This window comes from Protopterus annectens, chromosome 8.part0 (assembly GCF_019279795.1).
Source record: "Protopterus annectens isolate FY-2018-M chromosome 8.part0, PAN1.0, whole genome shotgun sequence".
Taxonomy (NCBI): Eukaryota; Metazoa; Chordata; order Ceratodontiformes; family Protopteridae; genus Protopterus; species Protopterus annectens.
The window spans coordinates 1,364,299,834-1,364,321,674 of NC_056741.1; the positions used below are offsets into that span (position 1 = coordinate 1,364,299,834).

The following is a 21,841-nucleotide window of genomic DNA, read 5'->3' on the forward strand; positions in this document are numbered from 1 at the left end:
GTAGTAAGTGTCCTGGAGGTCTATCGAGCACATCCAGTCGCATTCTCGGAGGTAAGGTAGAATGGACTGCATGGTGACCATCCGGAATTTCTGCTTGGCTACAGTCAGGTTCAGGGTTGACAGGTCCAATATGGGCCTAAGGTCCCCCGTCTTTTTTGGCACTAAAAAGAACCTGGAGTAAATGCCTAATCCAGACTGATCTGGGGGGAAGGGTTCGATGGCTCGATTGCAAAGCAGCTTAGAAATCTCTTGCACTGCTGCCTCCCTTTGAGTGGGTGGAACATCCGGGAGGCACTTTAGTTGGACGGGTGGGGCAACAAATGGGATGGAGAAGCCTCTTGATATTATTTGAAGTATCCAACGGCCTGCCGTAATGGACTCCCAAGCCATTAGGTGCAATGACAATCTTCACCCAACTGTCTCCAGAGTAGGACAGTCGGGCAACCCCTCAGGGCTGCTGTGTGGGTCTGTCCAAGAAGTTCTCCCTAGATCCAAAGTTCCTCGACCCCCCTCTGCCTCTGGGGCGGCTTCTGTCTTGTCTCCCCCTGCCTCTAGAGGACGAGTTGTCCTGAGAGTCCTGGGAAAACTGAGATTTTCTGAACATCTTCTTTTGCCCTCTCTGATTCCTAGAAAAGGATCTTTGAGGGCTAGAGAAGCAGAGTCCGATGGCAGACAGAGTCTTCCCATCCTTCTCGCTCTGGACCAGAGTGTCACGTACTATCTTCCTGAAAAGGGAAGAACCATTGAAGGAAGCATTTGTGAATGACACCTTGAACGGGTCTGCGAATTGACACAGTGAGCCAAGCGTGTCACCTCATAGCTACGCCAGTCCCAGCCACCCTAGCCGCTCGTTCCGTGGCATGGGAAAGAAGACGCATGGACGTGTTCGATACAGATTTGAGAGTCGACATTTTCACAAAGAACAATTGCTTGTCCTCCGGTGACAAAGACTCTGGGGGTGACACAGCGAACTCTATGACTAGGTCTCTGTGAAGTCGTATGACGTGTGCCAAATAATTCAGTGCTCCAATAGAAAACGTCGCTGAAGAAAAAACTCACTTCACAAACCAATCCACCGTCCTAGACTCCTTGTCCGGAGGGTGGACCGAGGAACTTTCCTGTGCCAGTTCGCTCTTGGTGGCAGATGCAACCATCACAGCATCCACCGAGGATCCCTTGTACCAGGCCCATCTGTCTGAGGGAGGAGAGAGGATCCTGTCCGGATGTTTAGGTATTGGCTCTATGGTGTCAGGCTCCTTCCATGCCCGCGTGGTAATAAGATCCACTAAGGGATCCACAGGAGGGGACACCCAGGATGTAGATGGGCCTGTGCCAAAGGTCTCCAGGAATACTGACTCATCTGTAGAGGGTTTTGGGGCTGACCAACCTCCCCTCTGGCGGAGGATCTACATGATGTTACCAAAGGAGACATCCTCGGGAGGTGACCTGGGGGAACCCTCACCTTTATCTAAGTCAGTATCTTCTGTGAGGGACTCGGGGGAGTCCATGTGTCTCCTTTTATATGAGTGCTTACACGGACCCTCTGCAGTGGGACTCTCTGAAGAGGGCTTGAGTCATGGGGGGTTCCACAATGGGATCCACCTGGGGGTCCTCTAGCACGGGCTGTCCCTTGGACAAGCTGAAGGGAGTCGTGACCAAATCCATGGGAGCTTGGGCGGAGTCCAAGGAAATAGGCTGGGGTCTCAATCCTTGAGAGAGAGCCCTCTCCACCACGTCGAACGCCGATGGAGAGTGCACCTCCTTAACAACCAACAGGAAGGAAATTATCCCCGGCTCTGCCATGAGGATCAGAGCCTAGGTCAAGGTAGCTGGGGTTCCGAAGGAAAGGCTCTGATCTGACAATGTCAGAGCTGAAGACACCTCTGTTCCCTCGGATCCAACTCCCTGTTCTCGGCTCCGAGAGTTGCTTGGATCTGAACAGGTCTGATCAGAGGAACTCAAGGTAATAGCCGGCGTCGAGGTTGGAGGAACCGTCGGCACCGAACCCCCAGCTCTGAGGATCCTCGGATCCATAAACCCTGAAACCACAGGTCAGATCAGGGAAGGAGAAATTGGATGGAAGTAGGGCATGGAGGTCCCCTCTCTGGCTGGGGAGGGGCCTGGCAAGACTCCCATTTAGATTTGGGTCCGAATGAACCTCCTCATCATCCTGTCCATATCTAGCTCCGACAGACTCAGAGTCAAGTGCGAGGAGGCAACAGACTTGGATCTGGCTGGTCAGTGCGATGACCTCGATGAAGGCTTTGGGACCGAGGGCTCCATCGGTTCCAGGGAGAACTTTGGGGAGTGGAGCCGAGGAGAGGTAGTCCTAGTCACTTTTGAAGGCGGGCTAGGGAAGGGCTCCCGACCTGGAGACCGCTTACAGTGCCTATCCCTTCTCTTGTCCTTGTCTTTCTTCTCTTTTCCTTTAGTCCCCACTTCAGTAGGCTTAGTGGGAGGTTGAGTCCCAGCCGGGGGGGGGGGGGGGGGCTTTGATCAGCTACTGGAAGAGCCGAGGTTGCCTTGTCCAAGGCAGAAACTGGTAGAAGGCCCTTAGCTACCAGCTTTGCCTTCCTTGCTTTTAGGGCCCTAGGCTTAAATCCTGCAAACACACTACATGAGAAAGAAAGATGGGGAACACCCAGACAAGTAACACACAGAGTGTGGCCATCAGCCGGTGAAAGCTTGTGGCCACACTTTGTGCATTTTTTAAAAGTAGGTTTTGGCTGCTCAGCCATAGTAAACACCCACTCAGCGAAAACTGAAACCAAAAGTACCACACACACACACTAAGGTCAGGTAGGCCTACTATGCTACCTTACTAACTTTAACTTTTTTTTTTTGTTTTTTTTTACACAAAAAAACGACGAACAACGAAGGGGAGGAAAGGTTTAACTAATGACCACACACACTCACCACGACCACACACACTCACTAAAAATACAAGAAAAAACTATCACTTACTATACCCAACTTGGAGCCAAAGAGATCATGATGCTTATGCATGAAGCAGCAAACGAGATTTGAGGGAAGGTAGGAGATGTGAGAAATTATGGTTAAGGGGAGGAGCTTGTAGCAGATGCTTGGAAAAAGTTGCCGACTCAGATCTGATATGGATCCGAATACCCACAGGTTGCAGATAAATGAAGTTAACTACTTCAGATAAATCATTTAAGTGAGTTTTAGTACCTGGGTTTGTCTTTCTGACCTGTTTGCGAGTCGTCTGAGCAGGGATGATCCACTCCTGTATATTCCTCCAACTGTAACTGCCTGACTCATGGTCTTGAAGAAGTCTTACTCTGGATACCATTCTAACACCATGTTATATTCAATAAGACAATGAGGTTGGGTGTTCATTTAAGTAGTTTATTACACACAAACACATCAGGATGGAGAACGGCAACATTAAACTTACACAAACTGACTGATTAGTATACACATGCATGCTTACACCTCGGCTGCTCACTACAAAATGGCATTCTTGCTTGCACGTGTTCACTGACTGGAATGGCTATTAAAGGAACATACACACTCTGATCTACAAGTTATTCTTACCCTAAGGGTAAGTTTCTAAACTATAACCTCCCAGACAGAATAACTTACATTTGCTGGAGTTAAACTGCAGCTGCCACCAGCCAGCCCACTTTGTAAATCACTTAAATCAGTTTTCAAGCTGGCTCTCTAACTACCTACCACCACCACCAGCAATTCTGATGTCACATGCATGCAGTTTACTCCAATTCTCCACTCACAATTTTACAGCCAACACATACACACTAAAAGTAGCAAATCTACCAATAATGACCTCTTTTTTCCTTACAGAGGCTTCCTTCACATGCATTCATTATTTGTGGCTCTAGTTCCAGCTATTTCTCTACCCAGTTAGTTACTTTTCTTGCAAATCCAATCCCTTTATCTTGCCAAAAAGTTTCCTATGTAGGACTGAGTTGATGTTTTACAACAATCAAATCCAGACATGTTTCTACTACATTTCACCTGCCCACCCCCTTCATTATCATGCAACAGAAATAAACTTGATTAATCTGATATGATTTTTTTTTTTTTTGCTATAAACTCAAGAGGTCTGCTGTTCTGGAGATTAGTCTATTCCAAAAAGCTTTTCTCTGAGAAATAAATCAGTTTCTAATTCCTACAGATGTCTGTGGCCCCTCCCATTCTCCCTTAATTCTTAGTACCCTCTTCTCTTTCAAATATCTGCTGAACAGGTCTGTGAGAGGATCTGGCAGCATCCCAACCAAGTATTAAGTTTCATGGAATGTAACCTCTGTGTCTCGTTATCTCTTAATGCCAGAAGCCCCTACACAAACCTTTAAAACTTCTAGTCCTGCCTGCCTATCTCCTGCTTAATTTCCACATTCATTTGCACCCCAGAACCCTGCTGTCCTTCTCATTCATAAATTATCTCAGATAATGGCAAATGCAAATGGCATTTTGTTTTATGCCCCAAACCTCTCCTGCTTGCATTCTGCCATTCTACCAGTTGGTTAAAAGGAACGATCACATTTCTGTGTATACTCGGACGTTAGGATTATTCTGTATGCTCCTAATTGTTCCCTTCCCCTGCGTGAGTGAGTCACAATGTGCAATGAATGCAGTGCTCCTTTAATGACCACCACATGCACATTTCCAGGACATGCATCCATGCTGCCTTGCAGAGTGCTGTCTAGCTGGGACCCTTTTAAGCAGGCATTCTACAGAATAGTGAAGAGATTTTTTATGCCCCTCAAAATGGATGAACTGGTACCGACTAGCCAAGTTTTCACATCAGTCAGCATATTTGGCACACAGGCTCACTAGCTAATCCTGGGTTGTTAGCAACAAAATCAGGGTCCAAACCTTTATGTGACTAAAGCTGGCAAACCCAAGAAGATTTATACTTGTAGAAGTCATCCGGAGTACAAACAAGGCCACCGCAAATCTTAGTTTATAAAAAGTCAGCCTCTGAAATATTTTCTCAAGACCATACATAAAGTGTAGATATTGACTGCAATGATACAGTGAACGCATTCATTTGCAGCCTGACAAGCCATTTACATTGTTGATGGCCCCAAGCTTTCCCCATGATAAAGGGATATGGAAAGTCCTGTGCTTTGTTAAAGGAAGTCACTCACTGCACTTTTTGGTGAGAATGGGGTAGCATGGTGAGTAACTAAAACAAAAACAGATAAATAACTTTTTACTAACTCATCTAGGATTAGTTTCTGTGTTCTGCTTTGCATCCATGGAGTTCTGGGATATGCTATGGTTCTTCAGTGACCCCAAAGTGGCTATACATTTTACCAAGATGGGCAAAATTAATGTGTGTGCTTTTGTGTGTGTGTCTAGTTTCATCCACTGACCTGAAATTCAGTCACTTCAAAATAACAAAACTGGGACAAAGAACTGTGTCCATGACACGTAGGACTATGTGGAATGGAACATACACCTGACTGCATGACATCCCATAAGAAGTTGTGTGTGCTTTTCTTTTAGTGACCTGTCCAATGCACACTCAAAGATAATCTGTGCATGCATCAGGGCTTGAGTTTAAGAGATGATCGAATAATCAACTGTTCAAGAGTATGACTGGTTCTGTTGCTGTATAATCTTTGTTTTCACATCTGGCTTACTGATAAGTTGTGTCATGAGGTTAAGTTTTGTGAAATCTCTTGAAGATCTGTAGTCTAGATCCACATAAACAGCTCAATCATTTTTAAAGAATCTAAGCAGCACTATAATTATTTTACAGAATGGACAAAGATTACTACAGAGGCTTCTGGTCTGCAGACAAGCAGTGATGTCAAGATAAAGCTAAAGACAGCAAATTTGGCCCCTTTGAAAAGAAAGTGTAGTCTATCACAGAGGGTAGGCCTGCAGCCTAATGTCTATGATGGCTTACTACTGCAATAAATATCTATGTTAGTGAAGTCATACCTCTCAACTGTACCGAATTCCATGGTATTTCATGTTTTTTCAGGGTAAAATAATAGGGTGCCATGAATTCCTGAATGGCCGCTTCAAATCAAGATTTTGTTTTTTTGTTTTATTTACATGCTGACGTCACCATGCACTGCATGCTGCCAGAGTGACTTAGAGGGCTTAAACTAAAAAAAAAAAAAAACAGTTGTTTAATGCCACATTTTTTATGTCTGAGGGTACTGTGTGAATTGGTAGAAGACTAGTTTTTCTAGTATTTTTCCCAGGGCTTGGTGGATCGATACGTGTCTAAAGTGGTTGACTGAAGTCCAGATGAGAGGTTTTGCAACACTCTGACCTTGGATACTTTCTATTGCTGTGGCATGATATTTTTAACGAGATTTCTAATATTATCCATAAGTTTGGCCAAATTATTATATATCTGAAGTCAATGGCTGAGTAGGTGTGGGGTGCTTGGAATACTTCTGACCATAGCAACGACTTGCAAACTGGACAGGGTGTTGTGCTGAGTCGACTTCTTGTCTCTGAGATATCAGTGAAGTCACAAGGAGGACTACTGGACAGGCGATATACTAGAATGGGAAAGGAAGAAAATAGCAGCAGGTAGGGGTGTAGGCGCAGCAGCAGCTAGCAAACTTCTGCAGAGTGAGACTAAGACACGTACACCGCACACCTGCCCATTGTATGACGACGGTTTTTGCTTTTGCTAAGAGGATCTGATCACAGCTGGAGAATCTCTTAGCACAAAAAATCTGGGCAGAGACAAAAATAATGGAGGGAACTGCCCCAAAAATAGGGACACATTTTAAAAATTGCTCTTATAAACTTAGAAAGTTACTAGAACAAAAGTTTGTGTGTTAACATGCATTTTCTGAACAATATGAAGTCTGAAACTCAAATACTTGTCTTTATTTAGTGGGTTCAATCCTTACTGATTTGCCAGAAAAAATTTCATAAAACCAAAAATTTTATGCGGAACAGAGCAAAAATGTGAAGCCGAAATCTGGATGTTCTATGAAAATCTGGACAGTTGAAAGGTATGGATCCAATATCTTGAAACTTATGTGCCATGAAACGGACTGCGTTAATATAACCAATCAACACTGAGATGGGACTTCATGGGAGGTAGGTGCACCAGGAGGCAGTGGGGAAATGAGCAAGTTGGTCCATGAGCTGTTAATGCCACAAGAAAAACAAAACAAATGTCTGAAATGCCAGTGCCAGCTGAGGGTTTGTAGTGGCAGCCCCGACAGTAAGCACCATGAAAGCTGATGCTGCTTCTGTGGAAATACCTCGGTGACACCCAAAAAGATCCTTGTGCAGCACAGCAGTCGTAGTCCTGTAAATAACCACAGCCCTTTATTGATTTGACACCCGGTGCAGTCCATGATCCGCTCATACAAGAGTAAGCTTTCCACTGGAGCCACTAGATCGCTCCAGGTGAATGGGAATTGGTATTTCAAGAAGGGTGTCCCAGAGATAAGTCCGGTAAACATGAAAAGAATAACTTGGGAGGTGGGGGGTGTGTGTAGAATACTTGTCCTTTTTATGTGAACACTAAACTTAGCAGTACATAAATGCTCACTATGTAGGAATGGGGGGTGCATTAAGAGCAGTTGGCTGGTTGCCTAAACTTTGAAAGGTGCGGTGGTTTGTTATAAGTGGAGAGAAAATGGGGCTGGGACCATATTTCACCTTTCAGGGTGTTATGCATGAATTGCTGTCTCATTCCTCCTGTTTTGACTTTGCTTGCTCAGTGGGAATGGGAATGTACCTCATTTGTAAATGGGGGCGGTAGACAATAAATGACAACACAGTGATTGCTCATGCTATGCATCTGTTTAGCCAGTTCAAGCAGAAGAACCAATCAAGCCAAGTTACGGTTACGGATATGCATTTAAGTTAAGAATTTCACTGTGTACTCACTTATAATGTAACATTATTGATGCCTGGTTCTTTTTCATAATTTTTATTTCTTTCTATATCTATTATTTCTGCCCCTTTATTAAGTACTGGTAACTACCACCATTCATTATTTTTCAGCTACTTATATTTCAGCCCATTTATTGGTCCTGCGACTGTCCAGACTTCACAAGCTGGTCAACCAGTGGTGGGGTATGGGTTCTTTGTCTTCCTTGCGGGATTAACTTTTCAAGATCTCATTTAAGTACCAAGTGTGTGAGGTCTTCACCTAGGTCAGGAATCAGGATTCAGGAGGATTTATATTCTTGTGCCTACCTACTGGCTGCCATGCATAGTGCAGCACTCTCCTCTTCTGTCTTGAGCTCAAAGTGGTTGTGTGATTCATTACACATATGCTGCTTACCTAGTAAGACAACACTCGTTGGGTGGGTCTGCTGCGCTCAATTGATCTTTGCTGCATGGAGTCACAGTCCAGGGACCAGAGTCAGATCAAGGTCAAATGGGGACCTTAGAAAACAATGCAAAGTGTTGTTTACATGTCTGTTGCCTACTATTTTAAGATTTTATTGGAAATGTTGTAAGGGACTTTAACTGGTGGTGTTTTCCGGAATGTGTACTTTCACAGTTAATGTTAAAACTGGGGAACATTTTCACAATTACTTCAATGTTGGTATCCCACAATTCTATCAGAGTGGGTGGAGTTATATTATTATGCACGTACATTTTATGTTAATTAGTGCCCCGATTTTTGGCCAGTTGTACCTACTTTTTGTGGGCCTTTGTCCAGATTTTTGATGTTTCCAGGATGAGAGGCACGGTGAAGGTACCTTAATGTAATGTATAAAAATTGTTAAATAAAGATGTAGTATCCAGCTACTCTTCTCATTTATTTTAGCAACCTTCTTCCTTCCTAGATAAACTGAAAGTGCTCTTAAAATGCTTTCTACTCCATTCTTAAGGAAAATTTCAAAGTTATTCTGTTGCCAGATAACAAATGTATACTACAGAAACTGCCTTCAGTGGATATCACTTTGTATAAAAATAAAGTCACCTCAAAGATTCAAAGAAACTTTACTGTCACTTAGGACCACATAAGTGCAACCTATATGAAATTACAAATCTCAGCACGAGAGAATGCAGTGCAAATAACACAGATACAGCGGCATCAGAGAACAACATAAGAAAGAAAATAACATAAATGACATGTAAGAGGTAGTTCACATTACAAAAACACACAATACCCATTATCCAATGATAAATAATAAATAAATAACCACCACCACTAAACCCCGTCACCGTTAAATTAGAAAATAAACAGTGGACTAGTGAATAGCAGATGTTTAGTTACCTTATTACACTTGTTAACCTTAGACAGGACTCAGTATAGCCATCAAATTGCATAATGGTAATACTGGCGGTAATTGCTCAGAGCAGCAGGATTAAATGAAAAACATTATACATTAACTCCTACATTATATTTATAATTCAGATTTTTTTTTTTTTTAGTTGAGCTCCGCTATCTGCAGCTACTATACCCAGGACTGAAAAACCTAGTGATATGAAATAAGGATTAACGAGGGGTTGCATAAATAAGGTTTAAATAAAAAGGCCGTGTAGTTTAAACATCGACATTTAAAAATAAGGGGAGGCATCGACATTTAAAAATAAGGGGAGGTATCTCTTAAATTATTTAGGCTTTCTAGGTGATGAGTCTTATATTCAGAGCCTCATTCCCTAAAAATGAGGTATGCCTAGGAGAAATAAATTACCATTTTTTCAGGATAACCCTCATTTGGACTAACATGTATTTGCATAAAAAATGTTCTGCTACTCCAGGAAAACATTTTCCTAATTTCATCTGTATAGTACACAAACCATGTTACGATATATGAAAAACCTTAATACGATATGAAACCACAAAAACAAAATTCTACAGCAGTGAGTTTTTGCATTGATAATGGGTGTTACATGGAAGTTTAAGGACTATAATCACAATCCTTAGAAATGGGCAACTCCGCTTGCAACTAAAAGGTGATATTCTACGTTGGAGGCAGAGTTACCTTGAAGTATTCTTTCCTACTCAGAGTTAGTATATATATAAGTAGTACGGGTTTGTGTATGTGGGGAAGGCAGGGAGGCAACTTCCTATGTCAGGGATGCAGGAAGACAAAGCCATATTGCAAAAGCACCAAAAATGTGTAACAGCAAGTTTTGCAATTCACTGTCTTTTAAATGTGAATCGCAGCTTATTTTCCGAAGCGTCTGTCTCACACCATCTGGTCTTGCACATCTGATAGGGAATCTAAGGGAACAAAATGAAAACCTGTCCACTGAGATGGATGATAAGACAGCATATTAGAAGAAAACTAGTTTCAATAAAAACTGCCCCCCCATCTGAAAATGTGTCACTCTCAGGTGTGCCAGTTGTTTGACCCAGGTTGCAAATCACTCAATTTTTCAGCATGGAGGTGAGATGATTATAAAGAAAGTCCAAAAATAATGTGTGCACGGGACAACTCATACCCACTTGTAAATATTCAAGGCTACTGAGGTGTCCGTACCTAGCCTATCACTCTAAGGGCATAAGGTAAAGGACTAATCCTGGATGGAACACCAGTACATCTCTAGATGGAAACACACAGGAGTAACTAAAGGATCACAAAGACATTTATCATCATGTCTTTGGAATGTGGGAGAAACAAGAGTGGCCAGGAAGGGTGAGTAAACACCACACACAAGGCAATCCCAGCTAGGAAACAAAATGGAAAACCAAACACTATGAGGAATTACTGCTAACCCTGTACTACTGTGCCCTCTATGAAAATTAAAATAAATGAGCTTTAAATATGTAAAAAACAGTTCAAACTGAGAAAACTTACACAGAGTACAAATGATAGTTGCCTTCAGCCCATTTTGGAAATTGTTTAAATTTGCCAATTCAGAAAAAAAAATATTTCCTTCTGTTCCCTCTGAATTCTAATCCACTTAATTTAATGAGAAAACATTTTTTAAAAAGTGTTCTTCTGCACTCATGTTTAGAGTAGGAAAGCAACTGTATGGCTTTAGCATGTCTTTCCTTTCCTCCATTGTCTACATTCCTCTCCTCTAAGCATTTATATACATCAGGAAGGATGGCTTTTTTTATAAATGTCAGCAGGGCAGAAGGTTTAACTAGGTATCTGCAAGTGGTATAATGGGTGACATTTGTAACCAAAGTAAACCGCATGCAATTCTTGTTTATGTGGATCTAGCATAACTTATAGTTACAGAATATGCCATCAACAGGCAGGCTCAGACCAAAAAAATTCAGAAAGTATAAGAAGACCAAACTTAGTAATAACTCCAAAAATATTTTACACTCTCTTCTGCCACATCAACTGATCTGTGAGGAAGCCTTCTGTACTGCTGGAATTTCCTCTTTTGCCATCCCCAGCCAAGTAGAATTTCTCTATTACCCTCACACTTGGGGGCCATGCACGTCTTCCACTGGTGCCATGGCTTTGTGTCAAACATCATACAAGGACAGCATGTATATTGCCAATGTCACTGTGCTTCTTTGAGGATGCATATTTTCCACACCTTTTCCATACTGTTGTGAACTTGATAGATGATTCTTAAGCACCTTGTTTAAATTTCCAATGCCTTTTATCTGAAATCTAGGACTTGGGAGTTGTAGAAAAACATCCCACATACATCAAGCTACACTGACTGATGGCTGCTGTCACCCAGAGGACTCATGATCATCAGACATTATGTTTCCACCCTACTTTTTACATCATATCAAAAAGATACTTTTCTGGTAGGTGGTATGATGTCACAAAACTGGAAGCTGTTATGTAATGCTTCTATAATTCACTTAATTTCTGGAACTGGTTGTAAATGATGCAGCTCCCTCTTCTCAAGGAAAGCTGGAGTTCCTCTTTATTTCTGCAACTGCAAACTCAGTTTCTCCTTCCTTTTTCTCTTGGTGGACAGGGGGATAAGTAAGTACCATCTTATTCTTTGTTCCCCCATTAGACATAACACTGTTTTAGCCTTGCTCTATTTCCTCCCTCGCATTGGCTACACTCTAATACAAATGCTAATCACCTCATGAGCATTTTAAATGTTAAATTTCAAATAAGACATTCAATAATATACAAATAATATGGAAAGCTATTAAGAAGTAATCCCAGCACTAAAGCAATAGTTCACTATTTGGATAACAAAGGATCACTGCTGCAAACTAACACACCCTATGATGGAAAATGAATGGTAATCAGTCAGGAAAATGACAAAATCCAGGCAGTGATTTCTGTTCAGAACTGATGCACTAAAGAGGAATAACAATAACTGCAGGATGCCTATATTTCAAAATATTCCGCTACTTAAAATAAACACGAATTTTGTAAGATGCCACCTTTGATATTCACTTCAACTAACAGAAAGTTATACAGCAGCTGTAGAACAAAATGGCAAACCTGAGGGTCTTGCTCATGTGCCCAGTCCTGGAGGTGAAGTTCTAGTAATGTGTCATATGTCCCTTGTGGAGAGTTAGGCTGCACATCAATCATATGTTCCAGGAAAGCCTTCAGCTCGCGAGGGTTGTTGGCAAAAATTGGAATGAACTCCTCAGAATTTGCCTAAAAAGAAAAAAGAAATACTTCAAACAGTTTAAGGCATGCATGTGTTTGTTTACATTCAACACTGCTAAGGACATACTACTACTCTTGTTTATTCTAAATATCTAAAAAAACTGTTGTAGTCACCACTTTTTGGATGGGAATCAAAAAGAAAGGCAAAGACTGCCAGTTTTGCAGCTGATTAAGGCTAAGAACTGTTACTCTACTCCCTGTAGTCCAAGATGCGATTCCATCAGCCTCCATTTGCTTACTGTGTAACATACAGCATGTCACTTAATCAATAAGCACCCTGGACTACTAGACTAGGTTAGGCCCTTCAATGGTCACCTGGACTGCATGCCTAGTAGCTACCTATAAACCTAGAGCCTATGCAGAAAAGTTGGAGAAAGGGGTAGCATAAAGACAAAAAAATATACCTGGAAAGGGAAGAAAGAGGAAAAGCAGAAGCAGGAAATAATTATTTAACAGGAAAGTGAGGCCCAAGAATCAAAGGAGTACTGCAATTTCAGCTGCAGCAATCAGGAAATAATTCTTGCAGCAAAAAAGTGAAGTTGAACAATGGGGTCAACCTGAACAAACACGTGGAAACATTAATATTTAGGAATGTCAAGGTTGCTAGTTCATTAATTTCTGCTCTATAAGGAACATCAACTGTCTAAATTTGGGAATTATGAATTGTAAATGGAATAGAAATGAATCAAATTATCTGCGACAAAAAAAGCAGTGGACAAAAATGTCTTATCCTCAAAAATAAGACTAGTAAAGAAAGTACAGTAGTGTAGGAACTTACAGTAACAGTAGATTTCCTACTGATCACTATTGCAATATTCTACACAGATGGGTTTTCACCAATGATGTCTGGCTGGGGTACCAAAGCTTAACCTTCCCTAGATCATATGTCCAACATATGACCTCAGCATGCAAGTGGAGAGTTACATAGGTGGAAGTATTAGCACAGATCCTCAGATTATCTCCAAGCCAGTAGACAGAAGACCTCTGAGAGAGACTAGTCAGCTAGGTGGGGAAAAATAGGGAATGACAGGAGCTCCCGCAGTCCTACAGTCCTGTAGACAGGGCAATAAGAAAGAAAGAGATAGTATCCAAAGAGGAAAGGAGGGATGGAAGGAATACTGCAACAGTCATCAGTAGGACATCTCCTGTTAAGATGAGTTCTTACACAACTGTACTATTTCCGGAATGAGACCTCTGTTGAAGTATTCCAAACAGAAAGGCGAGTCTCACAACTCAAGGGAACAGAAGAAAATGTGGTTATTGGAGAATATAAATGTCCAAGAGTCTAGAAAGAGAAGAGAGCTAGCAAAAGCAGCTCTGGATCTTAAAAAATCATTAATTCTATAATGTTTAGTGAAAGTGTGTACAGAAGACCAGGTGGCAGCTTCGAGGATTGTCCTGACATAAATCCCTTTGCAGAAAGTCCCCAATGATGCCACTGCCCTGGAGGAGTAAGCTTAAGGGCAAGAGGGCAAGAATTTGCTATTGTATGAGTAACAAAAGGAGATGGACTTAGAGATACAGCTTGCAATGGTTAGTTTAGATTCTGGCTGGCTTAGTTCTGGAGTCCATAAAAGTGACAAACAGCTGTCCTGTCTTACAAACAGATTCAGTTCTACAAAAATAAAACCTCAGCTGTCTGTGTACATCTAGGGTGGGCAGGAGTATTTTCCCTCGGTTCTGTGGATTGGGAAAGAAAGTAAGCAGGTTGATGTCCTGGTTGAGGGACATCTCGCTCACCACCTTAGGCAGGAATGAGGGCTTAACCCTGTCTTTGTGAAAAATAAGAAAGGGTGGAATGGCCACGAGTGCATGAAGTTCTGAAATTCTCCTAGCAGGATTAAGGGCTAGTAGCAAGACAGTTTTCAGAATTTTAGATTTGCTGAAGCTGCTGGTTCAAATGGTGGCAGAGTGAGCTTTTCCAGTAAGAAGCTGAAGTCCCTAGGAGGGGAAATGGGCTTGTTTGGGGGTCTTAGATCCAGTACCTTTTTTAGGCATTGTTGACCTCAGGCTTGAACATAATAGGTGGGTTTAGAGGCAGACAGACAGGGATGGCTGACTGTGTACATCTGTTGAGCTGGAGTCTGTGGTTTGAAGGAAAGTCCTGGATGAGATTCACCTGGGCCACACACCATGATATCTCCTTTCTGAGACAGGGTATGAGGGTATCAGGGGTATCTATGTCTACAGGATGACTATGTTGAGATCATACTGTTTTCAGGTACGAGTGAATTTTCCTCATATGCAACGAGGGAGTACTGGGATGGTTGCTGCCATGAATCCTAGGCCCTTAGAAGTTCCCTGGCTGAGTAACTGTAAGAAGGCCTGCATATTGTTGGTGTACTCTGCAGCCTAGGAACACTAGGTCCTGGGTGGGCTGAAGACAGGATTCTTTGTAGGTGACAGTAAACCCCAACTGCAAGAGTAGGTTGAGGGTGGACTGGAGGTGTTATAGTAAGGTCTGTGACAAGGCAGCTTGGATCATCAGATCATCTAAGTAAGGTTAATCTGAATTCCCCAAGTTTGGGAGAAAGCTATCACCGGTGCTAGACGCTTTGTGAAAACTTTTGGGGTTGTGGAAATCCCAAAAGGCAAAGCAGTAAACTGAAAGTGAGATAAGCCAGTACAGAACCCGAGGAATTTTCTGCATGGGGGACGAATGGGAATATGTAGACAGGCATCCTTTAGATCCAGTTGAACATAGATGTAACTGTGGAAGAGTAAAAGGCAACAGGGTCTGTACATTGTGTACAGTCTCCTCTTCTTGGAACTAGAAACAGCTTGGAGTAAAAACCCTTTCCTACAAATTTGGCAATCAATGGTTCTATTGTGCTTTGGGGCTGCAGTTCCTGGAGGATAATCGGAAGAAGCTGCAGTTAGTTGCGGGGGGAGGAGGAGGGATATCACTCAAGGGAGGGAGTTCTTTCCAAGACAGGGCATTACCCTTTTTATGACAGAAAGCACCCATTGGCCTGTGGTAATCTTTTCCAATCTGAAATGGACTCAAGTTAGTCTTTTGGAGAGGGGCAGGACTGAGGGGGGAGTGGGGGACTTGTAATGACTTCTCTGAGAAAGAAAGCCTCCTCCCAGATCTGGGGTCCCTCTGATGATTCTCTGGAAATTTCTTCCTGGGTGCCTTTCAGTATTTCTGAAGTGGCCTAGATTCCCTGCTAATGAAAAAAGTGGGCTTGGCAGGGAAGTTCCTCTGTTATCTCGGTAAAGAGGCAAACAGAATATGTCTACAGTATTTCCTAGTTTTGCTTTGTTCCTGTAAGGCTTTAAATAAGTTGGCTGCCTGTGGGCCAAACAAAAGATTCTTATCTAAGGGTGAATATATGAGCTCACTCTTGAAATCCTCTGGCATAGGTTGACTGTGTAGTCATGCATACCTGTAGATGACTACTAGAAGCGGCTGCTCTGGAATGGGCCTCTACAGCACCATAACTACATTTTATATAGTGTCTAGTCACCTGAGGAGCCTGATTAACCAGAGAACATTTGTTGTTTGGAATATTAGACCTGGGAATCTCCCACTACTTTACTCAAAGTGTTGAGGATGGACAACAGACATTTGTTCATCTAAATCTAGTAGAGTTAACAGCCTTGAAAGCCAGAGAAGTATAGACTTTCTTTTTCCACCTATTCATGGCCCTACTGTTCTTATCTGAAGGGAAGACACTGGCACTGGGGAGCAATTTAGAAGGTTTGTCTGATGAGAGAGAAATTGCAGATGGGTCTACTATAGGGTTCTTATACAAGAATTAAAGTTCATCAAGAACTTTGTAGAATCTGTTTGGTCTTTGGGGAGTTGAGGTTATGAATTAAGAGTGTCAGAGGTAGACTGGAAGGCATCCAAAAAGGCCACCAGTACTGGAGGGACAGGGGCAGGAATGCCCATTTGCCAGAGACTACAGTACCTTTTCTGGACTCAGAAATGGTTTATACTCCCACTCAAAATGTTTCATTATATTTAAAAACATCTCTCCAAGCAAAGTCTCTTTCACAGGGGGGTCAGGAGAGATTGAGGACTTCACCATCTGAAGGGACTTAACTAGGGGAGTGGATTTGAGAGGAATAAGCCAAAGAATGGTCAGAGCCAGAAGCACCTTCCTCTTCAGAAGACAATGAATCAACAGCAATTTATTTTCTGGGTGGGGGGAGCAGATAAAAAAAGTGGTTTCAGGACCAAAATGGCCTTGAGCAGACCTTGACAGAAGTTCATCCACTGCTTCTCTGTTGATGGAGGGGGTGAAGGGACATGTTCTGACACTTTTTCTTAGGTGTGACATCCTTCTGGACCCAGTGAGATTGCTCAGAACTCTGACATACCTCAATTAGCATTCTAGGAATATCTTCCCTGACTAAAATCTGTGGGATGTCTTCTAGTCCCTCTGAAATAAGTTGTGGTCCCCCTTTTCACAGAAGTGGCCTTTTCAGTTGTATGACCTCCAACAATATACCCGCCTGCTGTGGGGTTGTGGCAGATGTCATCAGAGGTAGAGTCGGATATACAGGGGTATCTCTAACCTCTGCAGGTGCATTGAAATCAGACTGAGTGTCAGGCCTAAGCCTTTTAAGATTTTTATTGTGGGATGGAGGTACATTCTCAGAGGTGAAATCTGCCATCCTGGAGTATGTCAAACACTTAAGACTTTGGGTCTTTAAGAAGGTGATGAGTGAAGATAAACGGGATCTTAAAGTCATAGTCAAAGGACTGGCAAATGAAAAAAGCCTTGTAGTTGTGTTTGCACCAAGGCAGAACAGACACTGTGTATGGAGGGAATTTACCTACAGCACTCACACTTACTCCTCCTAGCTGACGTCTAACACAGACATGCAAAAAAAGAAGTTATGTACCTACCATAACATTCGATGTTTGTAGTCCATCTCGCCCTTCATTCTTATTCTTAGGATCAGAGCCAAACCTCGGCTCCGACTCGGCCATACTCTAGCTCTAAATCTTCTGGTTGGCTTGTGGCTAGGAGGTATTCCATGATGCATCACAAACACAACCCAGACCTTGTTTGCTGCAAGGAGAAATATACAGAGACAAAAAACAAACCGAGTTGAAAGGACTAACATAACCAAACCAACAGGAGACACTCTACCCCCAGGTCCTCATGGAAGGGGCAGGAGGGTGGGTTCGTAAGAATGAAGGGTGAGATGGACTACAAATATTGAACGTTATGGTAGGTACATAACTTCTTTATGTTCTGTAGTCCTATCTTGCCTTCATTCTTACTCTTGGGACAGCGTCCCTAGCACCTTCATCTTGGGTGGCTCACTGGAAAATGCTCCTGAGTACTGTGGAACCAATGGAAGACCTGTTCCTGGAAGCCATATCCAATTTGCAGTGAGTAATAAATGTACGAGGTGAAGCCCATGTTGCTGCAGCACAAATGTTGTCTATTTTGATTTTAGCCTGAAAAGCTACCGAGGTAGACACAGACCTGGTAGAATGAGCTTTCACCTTGAAGGGAAGATCTTTGCCATTGGATGAATAAACAAAGGAAATGCAGCTGGAAATCCAGTGAGATAATGTGACTTTAGAAACTGGAAGGCCCTTCCTAGTATCTGAAAAGGAAACAAACAATTGATCTGACATTCTGAAATCTTTAGTTCTGTTCAGATAAAAACACAATTGTCTATGCACCTCCAACTGGTGAAATTTGTACTCTGCCTTGTTAGAAAAATTAGAGAAGAATACAGGCAATTCAATGGATTGATTAATACTGGCTTGGGAAGAAACCTTAGGAATAAAGGAAGGATTCTTCCAGAAGGAGACCCTATCTTTATGAAACACCAAATAAGGGGGCTTAATGGAAAGAGCTTGCAGTTCAGAAACCCTTCTTGCAGAAGTGATGGCCACTAAAAATATAGTTTTCCAAGATAAAAAACTTGAGGTCACACGTAGCTGGAGGTTCAAAAGGGCTTGACGTAGGTTTATGGAGAAAAAAGTTCAAATCCCATGGTGCCACCGGATCCATGACTGGGGGTCTTAACAAGGTGGTCCCTTTAAGGAAGGCTCTACACAGCCTATGAGCTATAAGATTAGGTTCATTGGCCAAATGAAAGGTGGAAATGGCTGCCAATTGAACTTTAATAGTGGCAGCTGCTGAACCTTGGTTGAATAACTGAGAAAGGAAATCTAATACGGCAGAAATGGGAGCTGTGTAAGGATCCAGGTTTCTCTCATGGCCACAAAAGGAGAATCTTTTCCATTTACAGGTATAAATTTTTCTGGTAGAAGGTTTGTGAGAGGATGTCGGATGTGTACAACGTCGGGAGAAAAGTCATGAAGCCTGACTAGCAATGGAATTGGAGCAGCCAAGCTGTCAGGTTGAGTGTGTGGAGCGAGGGATGGAACACCCCTGACATGTGCCAACAAGTCTGGCACTGGGTCCAGAGTCCACGGTTTGTCCATTCGATGAGGTCTGAGAAAGGGGAACCAAATTTGTCTAGGCCAGTAAGGAGTAATTAGGATAATTTTGCTTCCCAAGGATATTGCTTTCTGAATTACCTTCGATATGAGGGGGACAGGAGGAAAAGCATAGAGAAGTCCCGAGGGCCAATCGTGAACGAGTGCATCTCTAGGTGTTTCCCCTTCCGGGGGAATCAGGGTGAAGTAGCTGCTGCATTTGGCATTGAGAGGGGTGGCAAACAGATCGCAGCAAGGCTGACCCCATTTGCGAAAGATTTGTTCCACAATATATGTGTTCAGAGACCACTCGTGAGGCATCAGAATAACCCTGCTGAGCCTGTCCACTATGACGTTGGATTTCTCCTAAATGTGCGTTGCGACCGGTAAGTGCTGGGAAGACACTGCTCACTCCCACACTCGAAGGGCTTCTCTGCAGAGGGGGTAAGATTTGGTCCCGCCTTGTTTGTTTATGTACCACACCAGTGACATATTGTCCGAGTGGATTGTAATCGTCCCTAGACGAAGAAAGTTGTGAAGTGCTTCCAATGCCAGAAGCACTGCTCTCATCTCCAAGACGTTGATATGCAAATGAGCTTTGTGTTCCTGCCATGTGCCTTGGACTGTTCTCCCTAGATAATGCCCCCCCCCCCCTATCTGGGAGGCACCCGTGTTCATGGTGGCAGCGGGGGGGGGGGGGACAAATGGTCTGCTTGAGTTCAGATTGCTGGACTGGGTCCACCAGTGAAGATCCTGTTTGCACAAATCTGTTATCAGGATGGGGAGTGACAGAGGTAGACACTGCAGTGACCATTGGGCAAAAAGTAACCACTGCAGGACCCTCATGTGCAGTCTGGCTAATGGAGCTGTTATTGTCGAAGCCATTGTCCCTAACAACTTGACCACCAACTTTGCTTTCGCTTTCTTTAGAGGAAGTAAGCGCAACACTTGTTCCCTGAGGTTCTGAATTCTTTCTACGGGAAGATAAGCCCTCATTGAGATGGTGTTTATTTCAGCGCCAATAAAATTCACATGTTGAGAGGGCGATAATGCAGATCTTTGCCAATTTACTGTAAACCCTAACTGCAGGCAAGCTGAAATAGTAGCGTCCCTGGCCTGTAATAGTAGATGCCTGGTGGTGGCAGTCAGGAGCCAGTCATTAAGGTACGAAACACTTGGAATCCCTGAAGTCTCAGGTGAGCCGTGACCACTGCCATGCATTTGGTGAATACCCTGGGGGCTGTGGTGAGACCAAAGGGCAGGGCGCAAAACTGATAATGACTGGCTCCCAGACGGAAGCGTAAATGATTCCTTGATGCCCTGTCCATTTTGATATGGTAGTATGCATCTTGGAGGTCTATGGAGCACATCCAAATGTCTTTCCCTAACAACGGGAGTATCGACTGTAAAGTGACCATTCGGAACTTGGACTTCTGTACAGGTTTGTTCAATTTGCTGAGATCCAATATGGGTCTCAAGTCCCCTGTTCTTTTTGGCACCAAAAAGAATGTGGAGTAAGTCCCTAATCCTACTTGGTCTGTGGGGACGGGTTGGATGACTCTTTACGAGCAACTTTTGGATTTCTAGAGTTGCTGAATCCCTGTGATTGAGGGGCACATCTGGGATTCATCTGGTCCGAGGGGGTGGAGAAGAGAAGGGAATATGGTAACCTCTGGTAATTATCTTTAATACCCACTTGTCTTGAGTAGAATCATACCAGGCTTCTGGGTATACAGACATATGACCCCCGACTGGCTCCAGGGATGTGCAGTCGGGCCTCCTTTCAGGAGCACTGATAGGGACAACCACGAAAGGAATCACAGTCTCCCTGGTTCTGCGGGTCTCCTCTATCCCGAGGGCAGAGTCTACCATTATTTCCTCCTCCTCTGCCTCTGGAGAAGTAATCACCTTGCGCGTCCTGAAAAAAATGCTGCGACTTTTTGAACCACATTTTGCTGCCCTTCTGCCCCTTGTGATAGGGTCTAGAAGGAAAGGAAAAATGGACTCATACGGCAGATAGGGTTTTTCCTTCCTGCTTACACCTGGTGAGTGTGTCCTTTACCTTGGTTCCAAACAATGAGGATCCATCAAAAGGGGCACTGGTAAACGTAGACTTAAAGGTCTCTGCAAAGTTACACAAACGCATCCAGGAGCGTCTCCTAAGAGAGACTCCCGAACCCGCTGCCCTGCTCGCTCCATCAGCAGTGTAAGATATTAAACGAAGTAAAAAACGAACTAAGTCCCACAAGACCAAGAAAATATGTGTGCAAGCACTGAAGCCCAATAAACTCTCCTTTAACTGGAACAAAATATTCCTCCAATTGTAGATAAAAAGTTCTTTTATTACTTTGCCGTTAGTTAAAAAGTGCACGAACAGTTGATAAAACAAAATGTAAATCCAACTTGCAAACTCAAGTAGATCTACTTGTGTAAGATATTAGCCTCATGGTGGAGTTCACAATAGAATTTAGGATAGACATCTGTGCGTTAACCTTCTGAGATACCGCATTGGTTACGTTATCCTGCAGAGCATCTCCCAGCTCTTTTAGGAGATCTCTCTGGAGCCCTGTGAAATGAGACAGGTAGTTCAGCGATCTAAGTGTAAAAGCCGCTAAAGAAAAGACATGCTTCCCGTACCTATCCATCGTTCAAGACTCCTTGTTCGGTGGATGGACAATGGAGGAAGATTCGGCAAGTTCTTTTTTGGTGGCTGCTGCCACCACCATGGCATCTACTGGAATGCCCTTAGTAATAAAGTCCTTGTCCTGGGGTGCTGACAAAAATGTATTTGGTCTTCTAGGGACCAGTTCCACAGAATCAGGAGATTCCCACACCTTTCCACTCATTAGATCCAGTAGTTCATCAAAAGGTGGAGACACCCAAGAGGTGGAGGGTTGAGACCCGAAAGCCTTCAGGTACACTGACTCTT

General features: G+C 43.2%; 1 protein-coding gene across 1 annotated transcript in view; it reads right to left on the reverse strand.

The window, feature by feature from the left end:
* The window catches only part of VPS11 (VPS11 core subunit of CORVET and HOPS complexes), a 620,327-nt gene that overhangs the window by 141,820 nt on the left and 456,666 nt on the right, over window positions 1–21,841 (reverse strand). The window contains exon 11 of the mRNA XM_044080942.1: window positions 12,321–12,482. Coding sequence (XP_043936877.1) covers window positions 12,321–12,482 — 162 coding nt within the window. The remainder of the gene's footprint in view (window positions 1–12,320; window positions 12,483–21,841) is intronic.